Here is an 18,828-nt window from a genome sequence, read left to right as displayed (position 1 = left end):
GCAAACTGTATTAAAATGACAAAACTTTCTTATCACTGTCGATTCAGGTAAAAAATGTCATTCTGCTTTGAAAAAAATTCTATCTAGAAAATGCACAATATGGAACCAATTTACATGCATTCGAATGATATGTAGATGTAATTTTATATGTGGGAGACGACCATGACATAGTAGTGGCATCACTGACATCACAACCAGAGTATACTTACTCGTTACTCGGATTACGCGGACGAACAGTGCCGCGAAGTTCGTGCATAAGCACCATCATCATCCTCAACACGGTCCGTGAGAGGCAGGCTTCCCTGAACTCTGGCAGCTCGGTGATGCATTGCGGACTTTGCTCGCCTTCCTGCAGACTTTGCTCGCCTTCCGAAATGTAGGCCAGGCATCCCGAGTTTTCTCGGCAGCAGCAGTTCTCCTCCTCAGTTGGCATTAGCTCGCACCGATTGCACGTGCACCAGGTGGAGACGCCGTCCATGCGACATGGTCCAGGCTCTTCATCCGTTGACTGGTCCTCCCAACTGCCGTCCGAATCCCCATCGTTTTCGCGTGCTTGCCTTTCCAGTAGTTCTTCCTCGGTGTACTCGGGCTCGTACATATACGGCATTATTGTAGCCATTATGTGGTAAAGAAAGTAAAATAATTTATAGCGGTGGTACTGGTATCTGTTCACACGGGCTACAATCAACGAAGGTAGCTGACCAGAGCACAGAAACGAGTCACAGAATACTCAAAGTAACACAGAGAGAGGAATGGATTCGAAAATCTGCTGCTGTGTGTTGTGAAACGGTCTGTTTATACTTATTGAGGAAAGAGGCGTCCTGCCATTTCCATGGCGACACTTCATTAGCTGAGGCGCAGCGATTGTTGACACGAAACGGGAAATGGGCGGTACGCGTCTGCTGATGTCAGGCTCAGGGGCGGGGGATTTGATTTAGTGCCGCAAAAGCAGGTGAGCCAGGGCGATGCGGCAAGTGAGAGGATTATCATAAAATGGCGGATGTTTTCGAGTGCGTTAATGGACGAAAAGTCGGGTAAGGTCCATAGGAAAGTTTTCTACGATCTACCGATTTATGCTTAAAAACACATGGCCGAACCATAGGAACAATAAAAAAAAAGTCCCGGAACTATCCTTTAATCCCAATGATAGTTTGTTAATTAACGTGATGAATTTACTAAACCATCTTGTTTTAATGTGCTGAATGATTTTATGTGAATATGTGTGTAAAGTTTTAATTTTGTAAATTAAATCACACAATAAATAAATAAAATTAAGATGGAAGTGGGGCCAGGGGCCCTCAATGAGTCGGGTCAGGGGCCCTCAATGAGTCCACGCAATATAGCACACAATCATTTAATTTAGACAGGCAAGTATCAAAATACAGTAATTTATTCTAGGACTTCTGCACACAATGAAAAATTAAACTAACGAGATATTATCACACAATTCTTATGTATGATACAAATACATACAATCACATAAGTTCATAAATGCCTTTAGGGTCACTTATTCAGCAAACAAGCAAGTAGATTAAATGTAATAATGATGGATTCAAGTCACAAGAAAAATCTCTAACTTAAGCAGTCCAAACTCTAAGAAGAAGAGGGCTTTGTGCCCAAATGTTACAGGAGCCACAGTGTTTCTCCACAGAATGGAGTCTCTGAAGTAGGTTATGATTTATTTGTGTTGGTGATGGATCATAATACTCTTTAACAATTTCACTAAAGGTAAGTAAAGTTTCTTTTGTATTCCATGTTCGACGAACAAAAGGCATGGGAATGGAAGGTTTGGGAGATAAAGGGGCTTATGCCCAATGTTTTGCTGTGGAGAACAGGTCATTCCACTGGGTGGTCCAGGGACACTTCCGAAGGCTTAGGACGGCTAGATCCTCGAGAAGGCATCAAAACTAGTTGGTCCCACTAGTCCAAGGGCTGAAGAACCATTCACGGTTTTCATAGATCAGGTAGTCCAACAGGGATTCACTGGGCCAGACGTAGGAAGGGATGACAGGCCTCTTCAGCATTCGCTTCTTCTTCGCATCTTCAGTCGGCTGTTCTCCTACGAGGGATTCTTGGCTCCAACACTGATCTGAAGAAATGTCTGCAGGAGTCCTCTTATCCAAAATCCAGGCAGAAAGCAAGTCCAAGCCCACCAATGCTAAGGATTTGCACCATTCAAACAGCCAGTAGTTGTCCAATCAGGGACAACTACTGGTTTCACTCTTGCCCCCCACCCAGACTCTCTGGCACCATGGATGAGGAGTGGGACGAGACAGTCCCACCCCCTTCCTGGGCCATATGCACACAAAGGCATCACCAACCCACGAAAGCAGCAGCTTTCCTGGGCAAGTGCATGACTTTATAAGAGATATCATGACCTGGCATGCAAATGTCATGGCAAAAATTATGCAAAAATTGTACAAATGTATCTGGTGCCACCAGCTCGTCTTTAGGCACATGTAGAAGTAACCAAAAATCCCAAGTGTAAATAGCTAGGGTGATACAAAATATCCCATTGCACTGCATTGCAAGATGCTGTGTGCAATGTTAAAAGGTCACAGAATGTAAAAGGAATTATAAAGTGCTATGTTGCTTCCCAAAGCTAGGTACGCGCTCAACAAATTCCCTATAAATAATAATAAAAGGGAAACATAGTTTCCCACTGCTGATAGTCTGAAGGACTGATCAGTTCCCCATAGGAAATTAGCAAAAGGCAAGGGAAGTGAAGCTGGAGGTCAGAACAGGTTCAAAAACAGTAAAAAGAAGCGGGGGTCCATAGACACTATGGAGAGAAAGTTTCAAAAGAGACATCTTTCCTAACACTGTGGTTATCAATTGAGACAGTATTTTAAAGATTTGGGATACATGACAGTTACTGCAAAAACAAAACAGTTGAAGTTTAACTAATGACGGTCTCAATTTATGTTTTGAAGAGTTCCATGTAGCATTTTTGCAGCCAACATTAAACACACTGGGCTGAAAAGGGTGTATTACATAGAGCTTGAAGAAACACTCACCACCACTTGTACAGGAGGAAGGGTCCACAGCAAGCACCGACACTTTGTGCCCCTTCTGAGTTAGCATCTTCCCAAAGCATTCAATAAACGTAGATTTTCCAGCACCTGGAGGGCCAGAAAGTCCTAGAAAGTAAGAAGAAAATCATTTAATGTATTTATTATTTTTATAGCTCAATGAGCTTTATTATAACATACAGACAATATTCAATACATAAATATAGTAATGCAAAAACAAATACAGATATATTATTAAAACGTTCTCATATAGAGTTAAAACATTTACATATTTAAACAGATATCCGGAGCATATCGCAATTCATCTAGTTCCTCTAATCTGATTGTGCTAATTACTGGACAAAACTAACAAATGCAACAGACAGGACAACGATCTTCAAGCCCTAGTTCTAGAAATTAAATACTTTAAGCCACTTTTCCAACCTTTCCCTGCTTAAGAAGTTCGCTCCAGATGTTAATAGGGAAATGTGCATGGATTTGTGACCGTTATTCAGACAATATCACCAAAAGGACCCACTCTTAATATTGTTCAGATCGGAAACATAGGAGCCAAGCATATTCATGTAAAGTGCGCCATGTTCCCTGCACTCTGTAAGAATGTGCTGGGCAGTCGCCAATTTACCTGGTAGGACACATGAGCGGCAACCCCTCCCCTCTTTATTGATTCCCTGCTCTGGACCAATACTAGCTAACATTGGTAATCTGCCAAAGTTGGATGTAACATTGCAGTGTTTTATATTTATGGTGAAGTTGGTCTATTATGGTGTGGTAGCTAGTAAGACTAGCAAGATGGTCATCGCTTGCACACCAATCCCATTGCTCAAGCTTGCGGGTAGCCTTCTTAATCAATTCCTGCACGCTGTCTTCCCACTCTGGGTTCCAACCAATTGCAAAGCTCGCCTGTGTGAGGGATGACACACAATCGAGACCAGCAGAAGGTAGTTGTTGTCCCAGTAGATCTAACAATGGGCAGACTGAAGCTTTACATGATTTAAAAGTATAGAAGAATTCTCCTCTTCGTTGCCATCGCTGACAGTGATGTAAGGCCCAGCTCTAAGCGGATGATTTCAGTCGAGAGGCTGGGGCCAAGCGGCAGCATTTTCTGCCAGAATCAGCCTTCAAGCACGACCAACCAGGAAAAATCCTTCATGCTAATCCCTTCCAGGCCATATAATACCGAAGTGCAAAAGCATTGACTGTAAAGAGTGAGAATACCTTGGAAACTGAAGCCTGGAGCCGCTCTGACGCATCTATATATCATATTAAGCTTCGCTATGGCCTTACATTTTCTTGCTTCAATTAGTTCTAGATAATCGGTCTTGCTGGTAATTTCGACTCAGAAATATTTAAAGCTATGGACACGCTCTACTATGTTTCCATCGATAACAAGCAAGGGTCTATTCCTACCCAGATTAGAAAAATGCAATACCTTGGTTTTCTCAAAATTCAGGATAAGGTTGTGTTCCATAGCAGACTTTTGAAGCACTTCCATTGCTCTTTTAAGGCCAGCAAATGTGTGATCGAATATAATAAAATCGTCTGCGTGAGAGCCAAGAGACCGTGGTTTCCATATATATATATATATATATATATATATATTATACACACACACAAAATAGGGGGCAAGTGAGCACCCCTGTTTTATCCCTCGATTTGTTCTCACCGACGTAGACACCAAGCCCCTGTTGTCCAGCCTGATTTGCACTGTGGTATTCTTGTGTAAGCCAATAGTAGCCAATAACGGGTCCGGAGGGCATCCCAACCGATTCATTTTGGCCCAAAGCTTGCCCCTATTAACAGTATTAAAAGTGGCCTGAAAATCTATCATGGCCACACAAGGCCAGGCTGATCTTTGCTCTTAGCCGCTTTGGTAAGTGAGTCAAATAGCCAAAGACAGTGGGCAGTGCACGAGCAAGCATGAATGCCCATTTGGAGGTTACTCAATATATTACTTGAATCAACCCATTTTGTTAGCCTATCTAATATTAAGGATGCAAAATATTTTCCATTTGTATCTACCATGGCTAGTAACCTGAAATTCTCCGAGCGCGTTCTAGACCCTTTCTGGTGGATTGGTATGAGAATGGAGCCACGCCACGAATTAGGAATCCGCCCTTCATGCTGGCATACCTTACTGAATAGGCAGTGTAAACATTCCCCCAAAAGGTCATATTGCTTTTTATAATGACATTGGGTAGCCCGTTTGGGCCTGCAGCTCTGGAAATCCTTTAGTAAGCCAATTTTTAGCACGATTTCTTCAAGAGAAGAACTCAGGCAGAATTCTGCTGCTGGCCATATTGAATTATCATTGGAGCTAGCGGGATCATAAAAGGGGTTACCAATATGACTCAGCCATTCCTGTTCCTGAATTGCACAGATCTCATGGGATATCGTTTTAGAATTAAACATGCTCAGAAATGTCCAGAGCTTACGTGAGTCCCTGGTGCTTGCAATAGAGACTAGTTATTGCCATTGTGCTTTTCTAACAGACAATACCCAGTCCTTTACCCATCTTCAGTATCTGTTTTTAGCCATTTGGGACGCACCTCTAGCTTCAGAGGGAGAGCTGCCATAGCTAGAAGAACCCATGCACTACAGGAGTGCTGCTTCTTGTTATCTAGCTAACAGCTCGCCTAAAATAGGAAGCAAGATTATTGGGAAAAACTTGTTATTGTGATACTTCTTACAGCTTCGGCTATTATGGCAGCAGCGGGTCTTTCTTCTTCCATCAGTAATACTAGGGTGATGGGCAGGTCAATATTAAAGCTGAAAATAAAAATCGGGGAAGCAGTGAATTCCCACTGGGACAGACTGTGAATGAAGTTAAATGCAGGCAAAATACACAATACCAGAAAAAAACTGGCAAGACATTTATTATTAAATAAGTTAATATCGATTTGGAGGTTCTCCAATGCATTGATGGAAGTGGGCGGTAGTGATAGACTGAGAACCTTTGGTTTCACTGCCTTTTCAGAATATATAACAGGACAGCTATTTGATTGGGCTCCACAAATTGTGTAGTTTAAATGGGCTGCCCTTTATTATGCAAATAACTCATTACTGGGTCCTTTATTGTTTAAATATGCTATCAACACAGAAAGAGAGGTACATTTTTGATTAATTCATTTTGTAACAAACAGTTTTAAAATATGTTTCCGTAAATATGAGCAGCATGTGACAGCTAAACTATATTCAAGATTTGTATTACTCCAATTAGAGCGGTTGCCTGCAGAAAAACAAAGGTATTGCATCAGGTTTTTTTGGCTAGAACACAAGTGTTGCACTCTCATGGTCAAAGTAAGACTATGGGACCCATGTCACTTTTGTACATCCAATTATCAACACAAAAAAAGAGTGAAACATGGCTGCATAGTGGCACCACTTCCATTTAATTAAGATATTTCAACTACAGTGGATTCCTGGTGATAACATAACCTTATTTATTTTTGCGGGTGAAACAGTAATAGTATTTGAGACCCCCTTGAGCCTCTTGCATACTTGAACGTCTCAGGCCCTTTTTTGTCCAATGGTGCCAGTGGCTGGTAAATGGCAAACATTAGAACAGATTTCCTTCTAAACATAACTGGGATGGTTCCAGTGGTTGGCACCTATTTTCGAGTCCCAGAACTTATTGTCTCAGACAAACTTTAATAATGAGTGGCGATAGTCAGTGCATCCATCAACCAAAATGAGCAAGTGCGAGCTGTAGTGTAACCCCAAATATGTCAACAGTGTGGGGTGCAGCTATGGGTGGTGGCAGCCTTGGTGTGGAACTGCCCACCCGCAGTGTCACAGGAATGCTAGAAAAGATTTGGGCCCTTGCACTTTTTGTTTTTACAAATCAAGCACTGAATGGTTCTTGATTCCAAATTGACATACAATAGGCATGCTGAGAACCTTATTACAGGGTAAGGGACTAGTGGCGTTTAACTTGCCTCTCTTTCAAGCGTACTCCTCAAAGGTTTACTTCCCAACACGTCCATTCAGATTAGGGCTGGTTTGATACTGGCAAATAAAAACCCTTTAAGTGAAACTTCAGAGAAAATTGCTGGCATGCGATACATGTCAATAAGACTGGAGCTTGTTTGTGGCTTTGGACATCCCTATTTTATATAAACGCCTCATGTTCTGGAGGAACATAAAAGGTTCTCTTGTGATTATTCATATATTTTTTTTCGAGAAAATGCCTATTGCTGCTCTGCTTGTAAATCGCAAGTTAAGAGGTTGGCACTTAAAAGAATGCCAGAAAAGCAATTTCTAACCTCGGAGGCTATTCTAACCTTAGTTAAAAGAAACTTTTAGTATTTGTTACAGTAATGTGGGCAATGTTCACTTTTATTTTTCTGATGAATTGCCATCTAAACATCGAAGGAATGTGTTGATGTTTCGATTTTCACAGATTCGATATCGATGGGCGAAGGTGCTTAGCTTGGTAACTATCTATAGAGACAGGTGAATCTATTTGTCTATGTATTCTGTTTTTTTAAAAGAATGTGTAACATTTCCGACACAGAAAATGTAAAGCCTTTGTATTTTCTTTTCAAAAAAGGAATACGTTTACAAGGATACACGTTTTAATGTAATTGTTGTAATATTGAACTATTTTAGGGACTTTGTGGCTGCCTCTGTGCCCATTTCATGTCAAATAAATAATTAAAAAAAAATAAAGATTTTCTTTTGAATCACGCCTAGAATACGAACATTTTAATTTAGGATGGGCTTATTTGATGTTAGAGAGCAACATCTGTACCATTATTTAGGGGCACTTAATAATCAGTCGTCATAGTCCCAAGGTTGAATTTTTATTTGCAGTTGAGGAAAAGGGTGTTGTTTTGGGTATTATCAACACGTCAATGTATGAAATGTTACTGTATTGAATATGTTTTTTAAAATCATAGTGATGCAATGTTAATGCCTTGGTGAATGGATGTTTGCCCAAGAGATATCATATTACTTTGTGAAACAAAAAATATTCACCAACATACATTGTTAAATTCAAGAGGTCCTGGCTTGCAGCATTATTTGTTGTGACAGGGTTTCCCTATGAATGAACAAAGACACAAAGTAAAGTTCAAAGAGCAATTAGAGAAAAATAGTTGTATGGATTGGGGCAATGTTCCTGACTCTGGTTTCCACTTTGGCGGCAGTCTTTATTTTTAGTTCTTGGTCTCATACTCTTTCTCTGGACTCCTTCCCTCTACCATAGTATGATATCTGAATTTTCATTTAGTCTCTGGAGGCTCGATGTCTCCCAGGAAGTAGCATCTTCATTTCACATTCTTTCCCACTGGACTGCTTTGCTCTGCCAATTTATCTATATATATATAAAAGCCAAAAATTAATTGTTTGTGGCTTGGCAAAGTGTTGGCGTATGGGAGGCAAAAGCGTATGAGAGGTAAATGGCTCGAGAGGCGAAGGTGAAGGCAGGTAGCATTCCAGAAGTATCCAAATTGTTTTTATATAAAGAGGTGCGACAGGCATTTCTGTTCCTCTCTTACAAATAGTGCTAAAGTGTTATTTCATGAGTGGCTGTGTGAACGAGCCATCCTAGCTGCTAATAATTATTCTGTCAATGAAATTAATAATCAGATTCAGGATATGTTTCCTAGCAAAGTTACCGAGTACAACTCAATACAGTGGTGGTTGCCGACGAAGCCGAAAACTATCCAACAGAATTACTCAACTCACTCAACCCCCCAGCAATGCCACCACATCACCTTTGACTGAAAGTTGGGTCACCCATTATGCTGCTTCGCAATCTCGACCCACTTAGGCTGGATAATGGCACAAGACTGTGCACTACAAAATTGCTGCCCAACGTAATTGAAGTAACTGTGTTGACCGGGAAGTGAAAAGGAGCAGATGTATTCATCCCCTGCATTCCCCTAATTCTGACAGACATGCCATTCAGTTTTAAGCACCTACAGTTCCCGATCAGGCTGGCATTCGGTATCACGATCAGTAAGTGCAGTGAAGCCAGTCAATCAACTTGGACTCTCCATGTTTCAGTTATATGTTGAGTGCTCTAGAATGGGTTCACCGAATCAGTTGTATATCTTTGCTCCAACTGGAAAAAACATTTTGTTTATAAACAAGCCTTACAATGAACATGTACTTTGGTAATAGTAAACTTTAGGTCCCTTGTTGTTGGCACCGTCGTCATTATGTCATCATGCTGCTCAGGAATCTCCATATTGCTCTCACATACAGTTATACGTTACAGAATGAGCGTTTAAGAAGAACAGAAAATTGTGTTGTGTAGTCTTTATGAGGAAACATTTTTAAAAATTTAAATCGAAAAAGTTCGTGAATTTTTCTTTTCACCTTTCTTATGGAGCCTTTACGAAAAACATAAAGCTATCTTAAGGTATTTCTAACAAATAGTACCTATGAGAAAATGAAGTCCCGGGCAACACCGGGTATATCATCTAGTAGTGATAAAATGTCTCCATCTTGGTGTTTCCTTTTCCAGGATTTGCTAGAATATCCCAGAACACACCATCTCACTCTGGTGTCTCTCCCTCTTCTCTCCACCATGGTACCGTGAATCAACATTGTTCTTTGTCCTTTTCATTTGCAGGGATTCATCTCAGCATCCCAAAATTCACTGGTTCACACGTGTACTCTGCACCCTCGACTTTCTCTGTACCATTGTGCTTTCTCTTCCTTGCATGATGCTTAGGGAATGAGTGCAGTGTGTACCAAAGTGCCTTATTTTCCTCTGTCAATGCTTATGGATTTACCTCTGTATCCCAGGATGCAACATCCGATTCTTAGACTTCATGAGTGTGCAGCGGCTCAATGTTTTCTCTGTTAGAATGCGTTAGGTTCACTGGAGCTGGAGTGTCTGTCCCAACATGTAGCATCAGCTTCTCACACTCTCTAAGTTATCTTATTGCTTGCACCTCTATTTCCTTGGTCATTCAACCTACGTTCTCCTAGGTGGCCCACTCCTCGGTTGCACATTCATGGTGTGCCAGTCATTCTGCTGAGTCAGGTCTCACACTCTTCCCTCTTGGGGTCAGGTGCTTGTTGTCAGAGTCCATGAGCCCTTCTATGTGCCTGTGGTGCACAATCTCTCTTGCTTGTCCACTACAGAGGATAGTTTACAAGACCTTGCCTCAATTCACATCATTTCCAATTCCGGAATTAGGTTCACAGGCTCCCTCCGCCACTTTGTCCTTCACCATGACTGAACTGAATAGCTAGCTCTGTCAGGAACGGTGTGTCTCGAACAGACTGGCTTTTGGACTCAGGCGTGTGGACACAACCCTTCTTTGCTATGGACGTTCTCCAATCTCACGTCTGGAGCAAGTGTCCTCCCCTATCACTCAGTGTCAAACAGGCACAGGTTGGTGTCTCAGCACATACCTGTACTTGCATTTTTAAAATAAATATTTCTTATTATGTGCCTAGGGACAGCACGGCAGCAGACAGGATATGGAAATGTTGAGGCAGAAAATAACCTACTTCAAATCCCATCTTTAGCCATCATGACCAGCAGAAGAATTGTAAAAAATGACAGCGTGATTAGTCCATCCACCTTGGAGCTTTTCTGACAGGATCACTGACTTGAGCTGCTACGGTCATATTTTATCATGCACAACCATTCGAGTTGTTTGTAGGAACCCAAAGTGTATTTCACAACTATTTGGTTGTTGAACTACTCTATCTTTTGCACTACACACATGCAACCTTTGGCATGTACTACTTTGGAAAGGAGAGTCCACAAAGTGAATTCCCTCTCGCAAATGTTATCCATTGCTTGCTGGAGCACGCAGAGTATGGTCTACATATGGATTTTCCTATGAAATAGTGGTCATCCTTCGTTGAACCTCGAGGAGAGGCTCTATTTGCAGAGTCACTACGAAAGACATGATAGTAACTGTGTTTAAAATACAACTAAATATAGAAATATGCCAACCGTTTGCCTACTACTACACTTTCACAACTAATAAATTCAGAATGTTGCATTACTATTGACCCATCCCATGGTCTATAGGGCGATTTGCACATAAGTGTTAATAGGATTATATGTAATGGTGTTGAAGGAAAACTCACTAGTTTAATAGGAAGCAAAGTACACGGACAAAAAATGTACTTCAATCAAATATGGCTGATCTAGTAGATTATAAAATAGCAAGGAAGTCTTTAAAAGGGGTTGGATGGACCAAGCCCGATTTGCATGTGGTTTTTCCCCTTCCTGTAATGACTTGGCAGACGAAGAACGATAGTCTGGAGGGTTGCCTAGAGCGATGCCAGAGGTTAAGATTAATTCGAAACCTTCCAGCTGTTACATCTTGTTTTGCTACTGTCTTTATATGGTAAGCATTTTAATTGTATGCTTGATTGAACTGGTTTTAACATGCCCATGCAATGGCTGTAATATAAAAGTAAATGGTATATATATATATATATATATATATATAGATACATCTTTTAATTATTTATTAGGATTATTGTAATATTTATTGAGCACGGACCTAGCTTCGATAAGCAACGGAGTGCTTTACAGTGGTATACAACAGTACAGATTCATAACGAAGTGCTTTTCAGAGGTATCAACTGAACAGATATACAGCAGGGGCAGGATACAGAGGGGCACAGAGGAGGGGTACAGCTGTACAGGATGGTGTGGAGGAGTGGGGTGGACGGTGTCTAGCAGGTTTGGTGGTGCGGGGGGGTGACGTGACGGCCTATGTGTTGATGAGGAGAGACTCCTTTAGGAGGTGGGTCTCGAGTTCTTTTCTGAATTATAGGAGCGTGAAGGTGAGTGTGATGTTGACAGGGATGAGGTTCCATAGTCTTGGGGCGTAGGCAGAGAAGGATTGTTTTCCAGTCTTTCCCTATGTTGCAGGTGATGATCAGAAGCATGTTAAATGTAAATCTGTGCTGTTGATTACATAAAATGCTGAGCTTTTAAATGTGTTCTTCAATTGATTTAATTAAAAAAAATATTTTTACAGGTAAAACAGTTGGACAAGAGGGCACCAAGGTATGAACGAGGGACCTTTTGACGTTTAAGATTTTATTTTGGTGTGTTAAATTGGATGTTGCAGGTCACATTGTGAGAGCACTGAAAAAAAGCGAGTGTCCTGTTGAACACAATCTTGCCTTGGCTTATTCTAGAATGCAGCGAAATGCGTTCAGCTGTTTCACTGTCTGCTTCTGAAATTGACCACATTCCAATCATTGTGATTGGCTGAGGTAAATAATTACTTCCATCTGCTAATTAGTGTAGAGCTCTGCATATTGTCAAGATATATCTGACAACATTTCTTTTGCAGACAAAGATATATCAAAAGATGACAAAAATCAAAATAATAGAATACATTCTGTAATTTACTTAGAACATATTTTGCTGTGGACTCCTCCAACTCTTTTGGTGCATGCAAGGCAGCCTCTGCAGGGGTTCCCAACTATTATGTAAGGATTCAACCAACTGTATCACTCATAAGGGAAGACCATCTCTTGAGCAGTGTACTCCCATAAAACACTTAAGGAGGAAACTATTGGAACACACTGTCCTAGAATAAAGGGCTGAACAATTGTCGACAGCTATTTGTTTTTGCAAACTCGAGGAATAATCACCCATATTTGATGTCTGCCAGTGGTGAATTGCACATTTCAAGATATCACTAGTACTCACTGTGTTATGTACTACTTAGAAACAAGTGAACTATGATTATGACATAAAAAGAAGGTTTCGGTTCCTATGACTACGGAAGGCGTGTGTGCCCCACACTTTAATATTCCATCTAAAAATTCCCTTTCCTTAGGAAAAGAGGGAAACAGACATCCATCAGCACAGTCAGCTTGATTTTCTAAAGTAAGCACTTTAGATCAGAGGTAACAAGAAGATGGTCTGATATAAATATTTGATTTGAAGGCTAGATTCCTCCGAGAAGATTCACAGCATAAGACAACAATCTGAGCATTACTTGACAGAGAAAGAAAAGGACTGACCCACTCTAAAGGCTAGAGGTTTTCCATTATTTATCTGCTCTCGTTCTCTGTGGTAAGCTAATACCTTCTGAAGAAGCAACTGTGCCATCTGTTTTTTTCTGCTGTGGGTGGACTCGACAAGGGTAATTGCCTCAGCCAAGCAGGCCCTTGCTCCTTGAATTAGGCCACTATACATGTTATTGAGCAGCCTCTGTTCTTTATCTGCCAGACCATCCTCAGAACTGTCAGTCTGCTCCTCCTCCAAAGGTGGCCTCCATGTTGTCCAGCTTACGCAACGAGCTGGGCAGGCATGTGCAACATTAAATGGTGTGTGGATTGCTGAATAAGAGGAAAGGAAAGAAATCCTTACAGATGAAAGTGTTGACACATTCCTAGAAAGATAGAGAGTGAGCCTCTGTAGCACAGATACTCTGCTCATTTTTGCTGGACACGGAGACGGTCAGAGAGGTGCAATCATAGCATTCATCAAGGTAAACCTGTATAACAAAATAGAAAAAAAGCAGTAAGTGACTTGATATTTCACAGCTGTAAAAACATCAAATAAGTGTAATTCATTTTAATTTAAATACGCTGAATGCCAGGATTCAGGATAGACATGAAAGGCCAATGTGAATTAGGTTTGCAGCATAACCAGGCGTGTGTTTGGCAGTGCCTAATTACTGCAAAAATAATTCTTACATTCTAGGTGAAAATACAACCAATATAAAACTGCTGTATTGGGCAACATAACAAAATCCATTTGAATCACTTGGAGGGACAGATATACTGCAGGTGTTTCTCAAAACTAAAACAGGAGTTTATGCAACACAGTTTACATGTTTCGTATATGCAGAGGTCAGGAGTGTGTGTGTGTCAATTAGCATGATGTGCTGCTGTGGAAAATCAGGCCTTTTATCCCACAAAACAACTTCAAATCTGTTGTCCAGGTCTTGGACCTCTCCCACCTGGATGGTGGCAATGCCCCGCTGGAAGGCGTTGCAGTGGCTACCCTGGATGCCCCGAGATGTGTCCTACAAGCTGCAGCATGATTCAAAGCTCTCTGCAAACTCGGCCGGCTACATCACGTACCCTCATTGAACTAACCTGGCTCCTACTGCAAGCATGTATCATCTTCAAATCCAGCTGCATCATCTACAAGGCTGTCACCCTCAAGTGCCCAATATACCTTGCGTAGAATCTCAGCATCTCAGGAGGCCTACGATCCATTAGAAGGACATGTGCAGACTTGAACTCTGTCGGTGCAGGAAGGAAAGAACCAGAAAACAGGCCTTCTCCGTCTAAGCTCCTAGACTCTAGAATCTCCCCTCAGTCAACAGAAGCACCCTGGCTTTTACATTTCAGGAAGGAGCTAGCTCAAAGCCCTCCTCTTCAAGGAATGGCTCTTCCCAAAAACCTAAGTCCACATCCTCTACACTCCCCTCCTAAACTGACAGGGATGGTTTGCTCCTCCAGGTTTCTTCCCAAGGGTGCTTGTAGATTAATTGCTGCCAAATTGCTTGCCCTTCTCCCTTGTATTTCTGCTTCCCTCACCATGTACTTCCCCCTTATGACATGTAAAGCGCTCTGTTGCTTCCCAAAGCTAGGTCAGTGCTCAACAGATACCCTAATAATAATGACATTTGTGACGAATCTGGAGGTTTCGTCCCTTCTTCCTTTGCAGGAACCACCCACTATGAGGCAAGGGAGGCGAGCTCACTGGGAGTGACTCCCCATCAGGGGACAGGGTCACCCATTGCGGTAAGGAGCTTCGTACAACTGAGACATTATCTGTATATGTGGGAATGCCAGAAGTGGATCTGACTGTCAAATACTGCAGAAAGTGCATTGGAACAGTTGGCTCATGTCAATGCTGGCCTCTCAATGGGCTTGACAGTTAAACACACCCCTTTGGTATCTGGTAACAAGAATACAAAGACTATTCCTCTTGAATGTTGGAGAAGCGATACACAGAGGCGAGCCTCCGGCATACTGACGTCACTGAGAGGCAGAGCTGCCCTGCAGAGCGAAGCCGGCTGTGGCGCAGAGAAGGACCAGGAAGAAGGTCCGCAGGGAGACCCATAGAGAAACTGAAAGAAACCTGAGAGAATGAGAAACGTGGCCGACGAGGCACAGGGCTGCGAGGCCAAGCAGAGCCGGCCACAGGGGAAGGCGTTGCCACACAGAGGACGTGGTGGGCCTCGAGCCTAGGAAACAATGCTGAATCCAGTGAATGAGAGAGGAATGAGCCCTCCTCTCACACTGCATGGAACCAGAGAGAGAACAACATAGCAGTGAGAGAAGAAACTCAAGTTTGACTTTAGGAGAGGATTCGCAGGAGCTGGGGAGAAACAACATGCCCGAGTCAAAGTCACCTTGCTGGAGCAGGACCTGCTACAGATAAGGTACTTGGGTCGCAGTAGATGGGGGCACAGAGATCAAACTGTGAGAACGGGAGAAGGAACAAAGAATCTAGGTCCCTATGAGGGCCAACGAGGTCTAGAGAGGGAAACAGACAAACACTACGAGTGGCTACATGAGCCCTACAAATCGGAGTCTTGGAATCAGTCGAACTGCTCAAAGGCGCACACCAAAACCAAAAGCAAGACATTAGAAGGGGACACACACATAGCCCTATGAATCAAGGAAGAAACTACAAGCAAGAGAGCCAGGAGACCCTATAAAGTAAGTAAAGAATAATCCCAAAGGGAAACCAGAATCAGGCAAGACTGAAATCATGTGAGGCGAGACCCATGTACTTGGTGGAGGAGGATATATTAGGAGGGGATACCCATACCCCTGCATGCGAGAAACCGTACACAAGAGAAACACTGGAACCGAGAGGGCCCTATAAAAGCATGTAAAGAATCATCCCAAGGGGAAACCAGAATCAAGCAAGACTGGGATCTCGTGGGGAGGGACGCACATAGTTGGTGGAGGAGGATTAAAGAGATATCCCTTCATCCACGACCACCGAGAGAATTGACTTTTGAGGGGGAATTTGAGAGTTTATGTTAAATACCCGGGAAAAATCTTTTCTTCGTTTAAAACTTTGACAAGATGGACAGGAACTGACAAAGTCAGGAGACCGGCCTTCTATTAAATCTTTGTGGACACTAAAATCAGGAGAGATTCCTAGAAACACTAGAAGGCGACAGAGCATTGAGTGCAACCTATATCTCCCGTTTTCTCTTTTACGTTGTTTTTCGAAGTGGTAGGGCTAGTTTACAGGTTAGGATTTGTACAAAGGACAAGTTCTATTATTTTGATGACTATTGATGAGCCCCCTTAGTTTAGTAGGGATCTGCCATATTAGCAATAGGGTCAGGGAGGCATTTTATTTCATTTAAATAAAACCTTTGTAGTAGAAGCATGTCTTCTGGTCCGAGTCCTTCTTTTGGTATGCCACACATTACATGGACGAGCTAGACCCTGGAAAAGAAATGCATCATCTGCTTCTGACCAAATGGACATGATAGAAAGGGACTACCCTCCGGGTCTCCGTTAACGGTAGGCCTTGAAACTATAGCTTCATTGACTGCTTTCTCTGCAAGCAGTATTTCAGTGCATGCACCAATGCTTGCAGGCCTGCGCCAAATGCAGCCAGGTATCATCTAAATGGAAAACATTAAGTTTAACCTAATAGGGGCTTGAGTGCAGGAACAAAGAATGATTGTTTGCAAATGGCAGAAATGTGCTTCTTGAAAAGTTCCAATGCCCTAAGCAAACAAACGCAGAAGCATGGGTAGTAAAGTGATGGCAGGTGCTCAGGCTATGTCGCTCTTCTGCCCCACTCCACCCTCCACCGGCGAAAGATATGGAGAGCATGTTTGATGGAATGCAGAAGCCTTCAAGTTGGACAGTAATTGAGCTGCTACGGCGTGGAAAATGTTGTTGGTTCTCTATTTTATTTTTGTATGGTGCCATTGTAAAGAATCAGAAAGGGATGCTAGGAGCTATTGAAAATGCTGGGTAGATTGTTTGAATCCCACTGTCAAGCTTCTTGCTCTTGACTGCATCTAAACACATATTCCTGCTGAACTGCAGAGTATAAGAAATACTGCCATGTCAGCCTAGGTCATCAGATCTGATGAAAGAAGTGAACTATGCACTAGAGCAGGGGTCTGCAACATGTGGCTCTCCCGAGGTTTTGCACTCCGATTCCCATTATCCCTGACCATTGACTATGGCGGCTAGGGCTGATGGCAGTTGTAGTCTAAAACATCAGGAGAGCCAATGATTGCAGACCCCTGCATTAGAGATAGGCGAGTGGTGACGTAGATGTATGGAAGGGGCCTGGATGTTGTAAGTATCCAACCTTGACTGTGCAAAGCACTATTTTCTGTGCTATACAAGCATGTAGACTGATATGTTATGGAACGTGTAACAGTGCTAGAAATGGAAAAAAGGTACACTTGGAACCCACCTCCTGTCTGGGGCTTGCAGGAAATTGCACAAGTGCTGGGACTGGGGTATTGGCAGGCATGTGAAAAGTGTAACGAACACAACAATATTTTACAGAGATGACATGAAGCAATCACATAATAAATCAACCTGGCAATACATGACTTGTTGTAGTAACATAATGAGCAAAGAGTATGATTGTAGCCTAATTTTCCCCATCCTGGATGGAAGCCTAGAATTACCAGCATGCAAAGAAATGGGAGCTTAAAGAAATAATCATATAGCATAATAAAAGGCCAGATGTATGTTTGTCCGATGGAGTCTTGATTACTAGACTGCCCGCTTCACCTGTTGTCACCGCTAGAGGGAGCTGTTGCCTTGGGATGTATAGTGGTCCTACTGTGTTAATGGAAACCTACTGTATCTTCTGTATCCGACTGATAACATACACTAATAAAATATTTACATTAAAAAAAATATATAAACAAAAATTCATTTCAATAAGCACTATTTCTCTAACATAACAAAATAAATTACATTTTTCTCCCCATACAGAGGGCTTTCTGTAAATACAATTATTTTCAGCATGTCACTCCTCCACAACGCCTCCTAAGAGAATTTCAACACATGAAGATGCATACAATTTTAAACGCTGAAGAAATAAGCCTCAACAAATTCATCAGACAAATACGACTGAGGGCCTGATACAGAGGTGCATGTTAAAATGGAAAAGTGCTTTGAGACACTTTTCCATGAAGACATGCATTCCAATGTATTACGGGAGTGGCGACAATAAACAAAGTCCGCCACTCCTGCAAAGCTGTGATTTACAACAGCCTTGCAAACCACCTCACATGCGAGGGACTGTCAAGGATTGCATTCAGAGGCCAGAACACCCTTCCTGTACCAGCCAAAAGATGGAGACATTAACGGTACCCTTGCAGGTGCCGTTAAACCCCAGCACCCATTCTCCCATTATGTAGATAGCATTCTTCAGACTGCAGCACCAATTTTCTAGTTCAATGAAAGTTTAAGAAAACTTTCTTTAATTAGAAAAGTGGCAGTCTTTTGAAAAATGCTCGCTAAGCCACTGGAGCACATGTTTCCCCTGCAAAGATAGATTTTAGCAGCTTTTTCTGCTGGAAAGCATGACATTTCCCCTCTTTTATTTCCACCCATCTCAGAAAGATGGTGATGGAAACTGGAGGGGAGAATGTCGGCTTTCCACGCTATATTTAGCACAGGCTCTGAATCAGGCACTGAGCAACAAAGGGCAAGCCTAAGTGAAAAGAATACTGCAAGCAAACGAAAAAGTAGGGCCGATATGACAGCTTGGGAAACAGCTCTCCAACGTGACATGCAACGATCAAGGAAACAGCGCTAATGGAAATTTAACAAAAAACAATTATGGGAACCCTCCATCCAACGCAACTTTGGCCCGTTTACACAG

The 18,828-nt window shown here is 42.2% G+C and overlaps 1 protein-coding gene across 5 annotated transcripts in view; it reads right to left on the bottom strand.

The window, feature by feature from the left end:
* The window catches only part of MMAA (metabolism of cobalamin associated A), a 300,742-nt gene that overhangs the window by 257,685 nt on the left and 24,229 nt on the right, over window positions 1–18,828 (bottom strand). For 3 of the 5 annotated variants that reach the window (XR_011282256.1, XM_069631226.1, XM_069631225.1), the window contains exons 2-3: window positions 12,999–13,474; window positions 3,018–3,140 (exon numbers count right to left, since the gene is read on the bottom strand). Coding sequence is in view for 4 of the 5 variants with exons in the window: in XM_069631226.1 (XP_069487327.1) it covers window positions 3,018–3,140; window positions 12,999–13,416 (541 nt within the window). In the remaining variant the exon portion in view is untranslated. The remainder of the gene's footprint in view (window positions 1–3,017; window positions 3,141–12,998; window positions 13,475–18,828) is intronic. The other 2 variants (XM_069631228.1, XM_069631227.1) reach the window with 2 other exon arrangements.

This window comes from Ambystoma mexicanum, chromosome 6q, assembly GCF_040938575.1.
Source record: "Ambystoma mexicanum isolate Mex_15411 chromosome 6q, UKY_AmexF1_1, whole genome shotgun sequence".
NCBI lineage: Eukaryota > Metazoa > Chordata > Amphibia > Caudata > Ambystomatidae > Ambystoma > Ambystoma mexicanum.
Note: the sequence above shows the minus strand (reverse complement) of the source record. Positions and strands in the feature narration are given on the sequence as shown.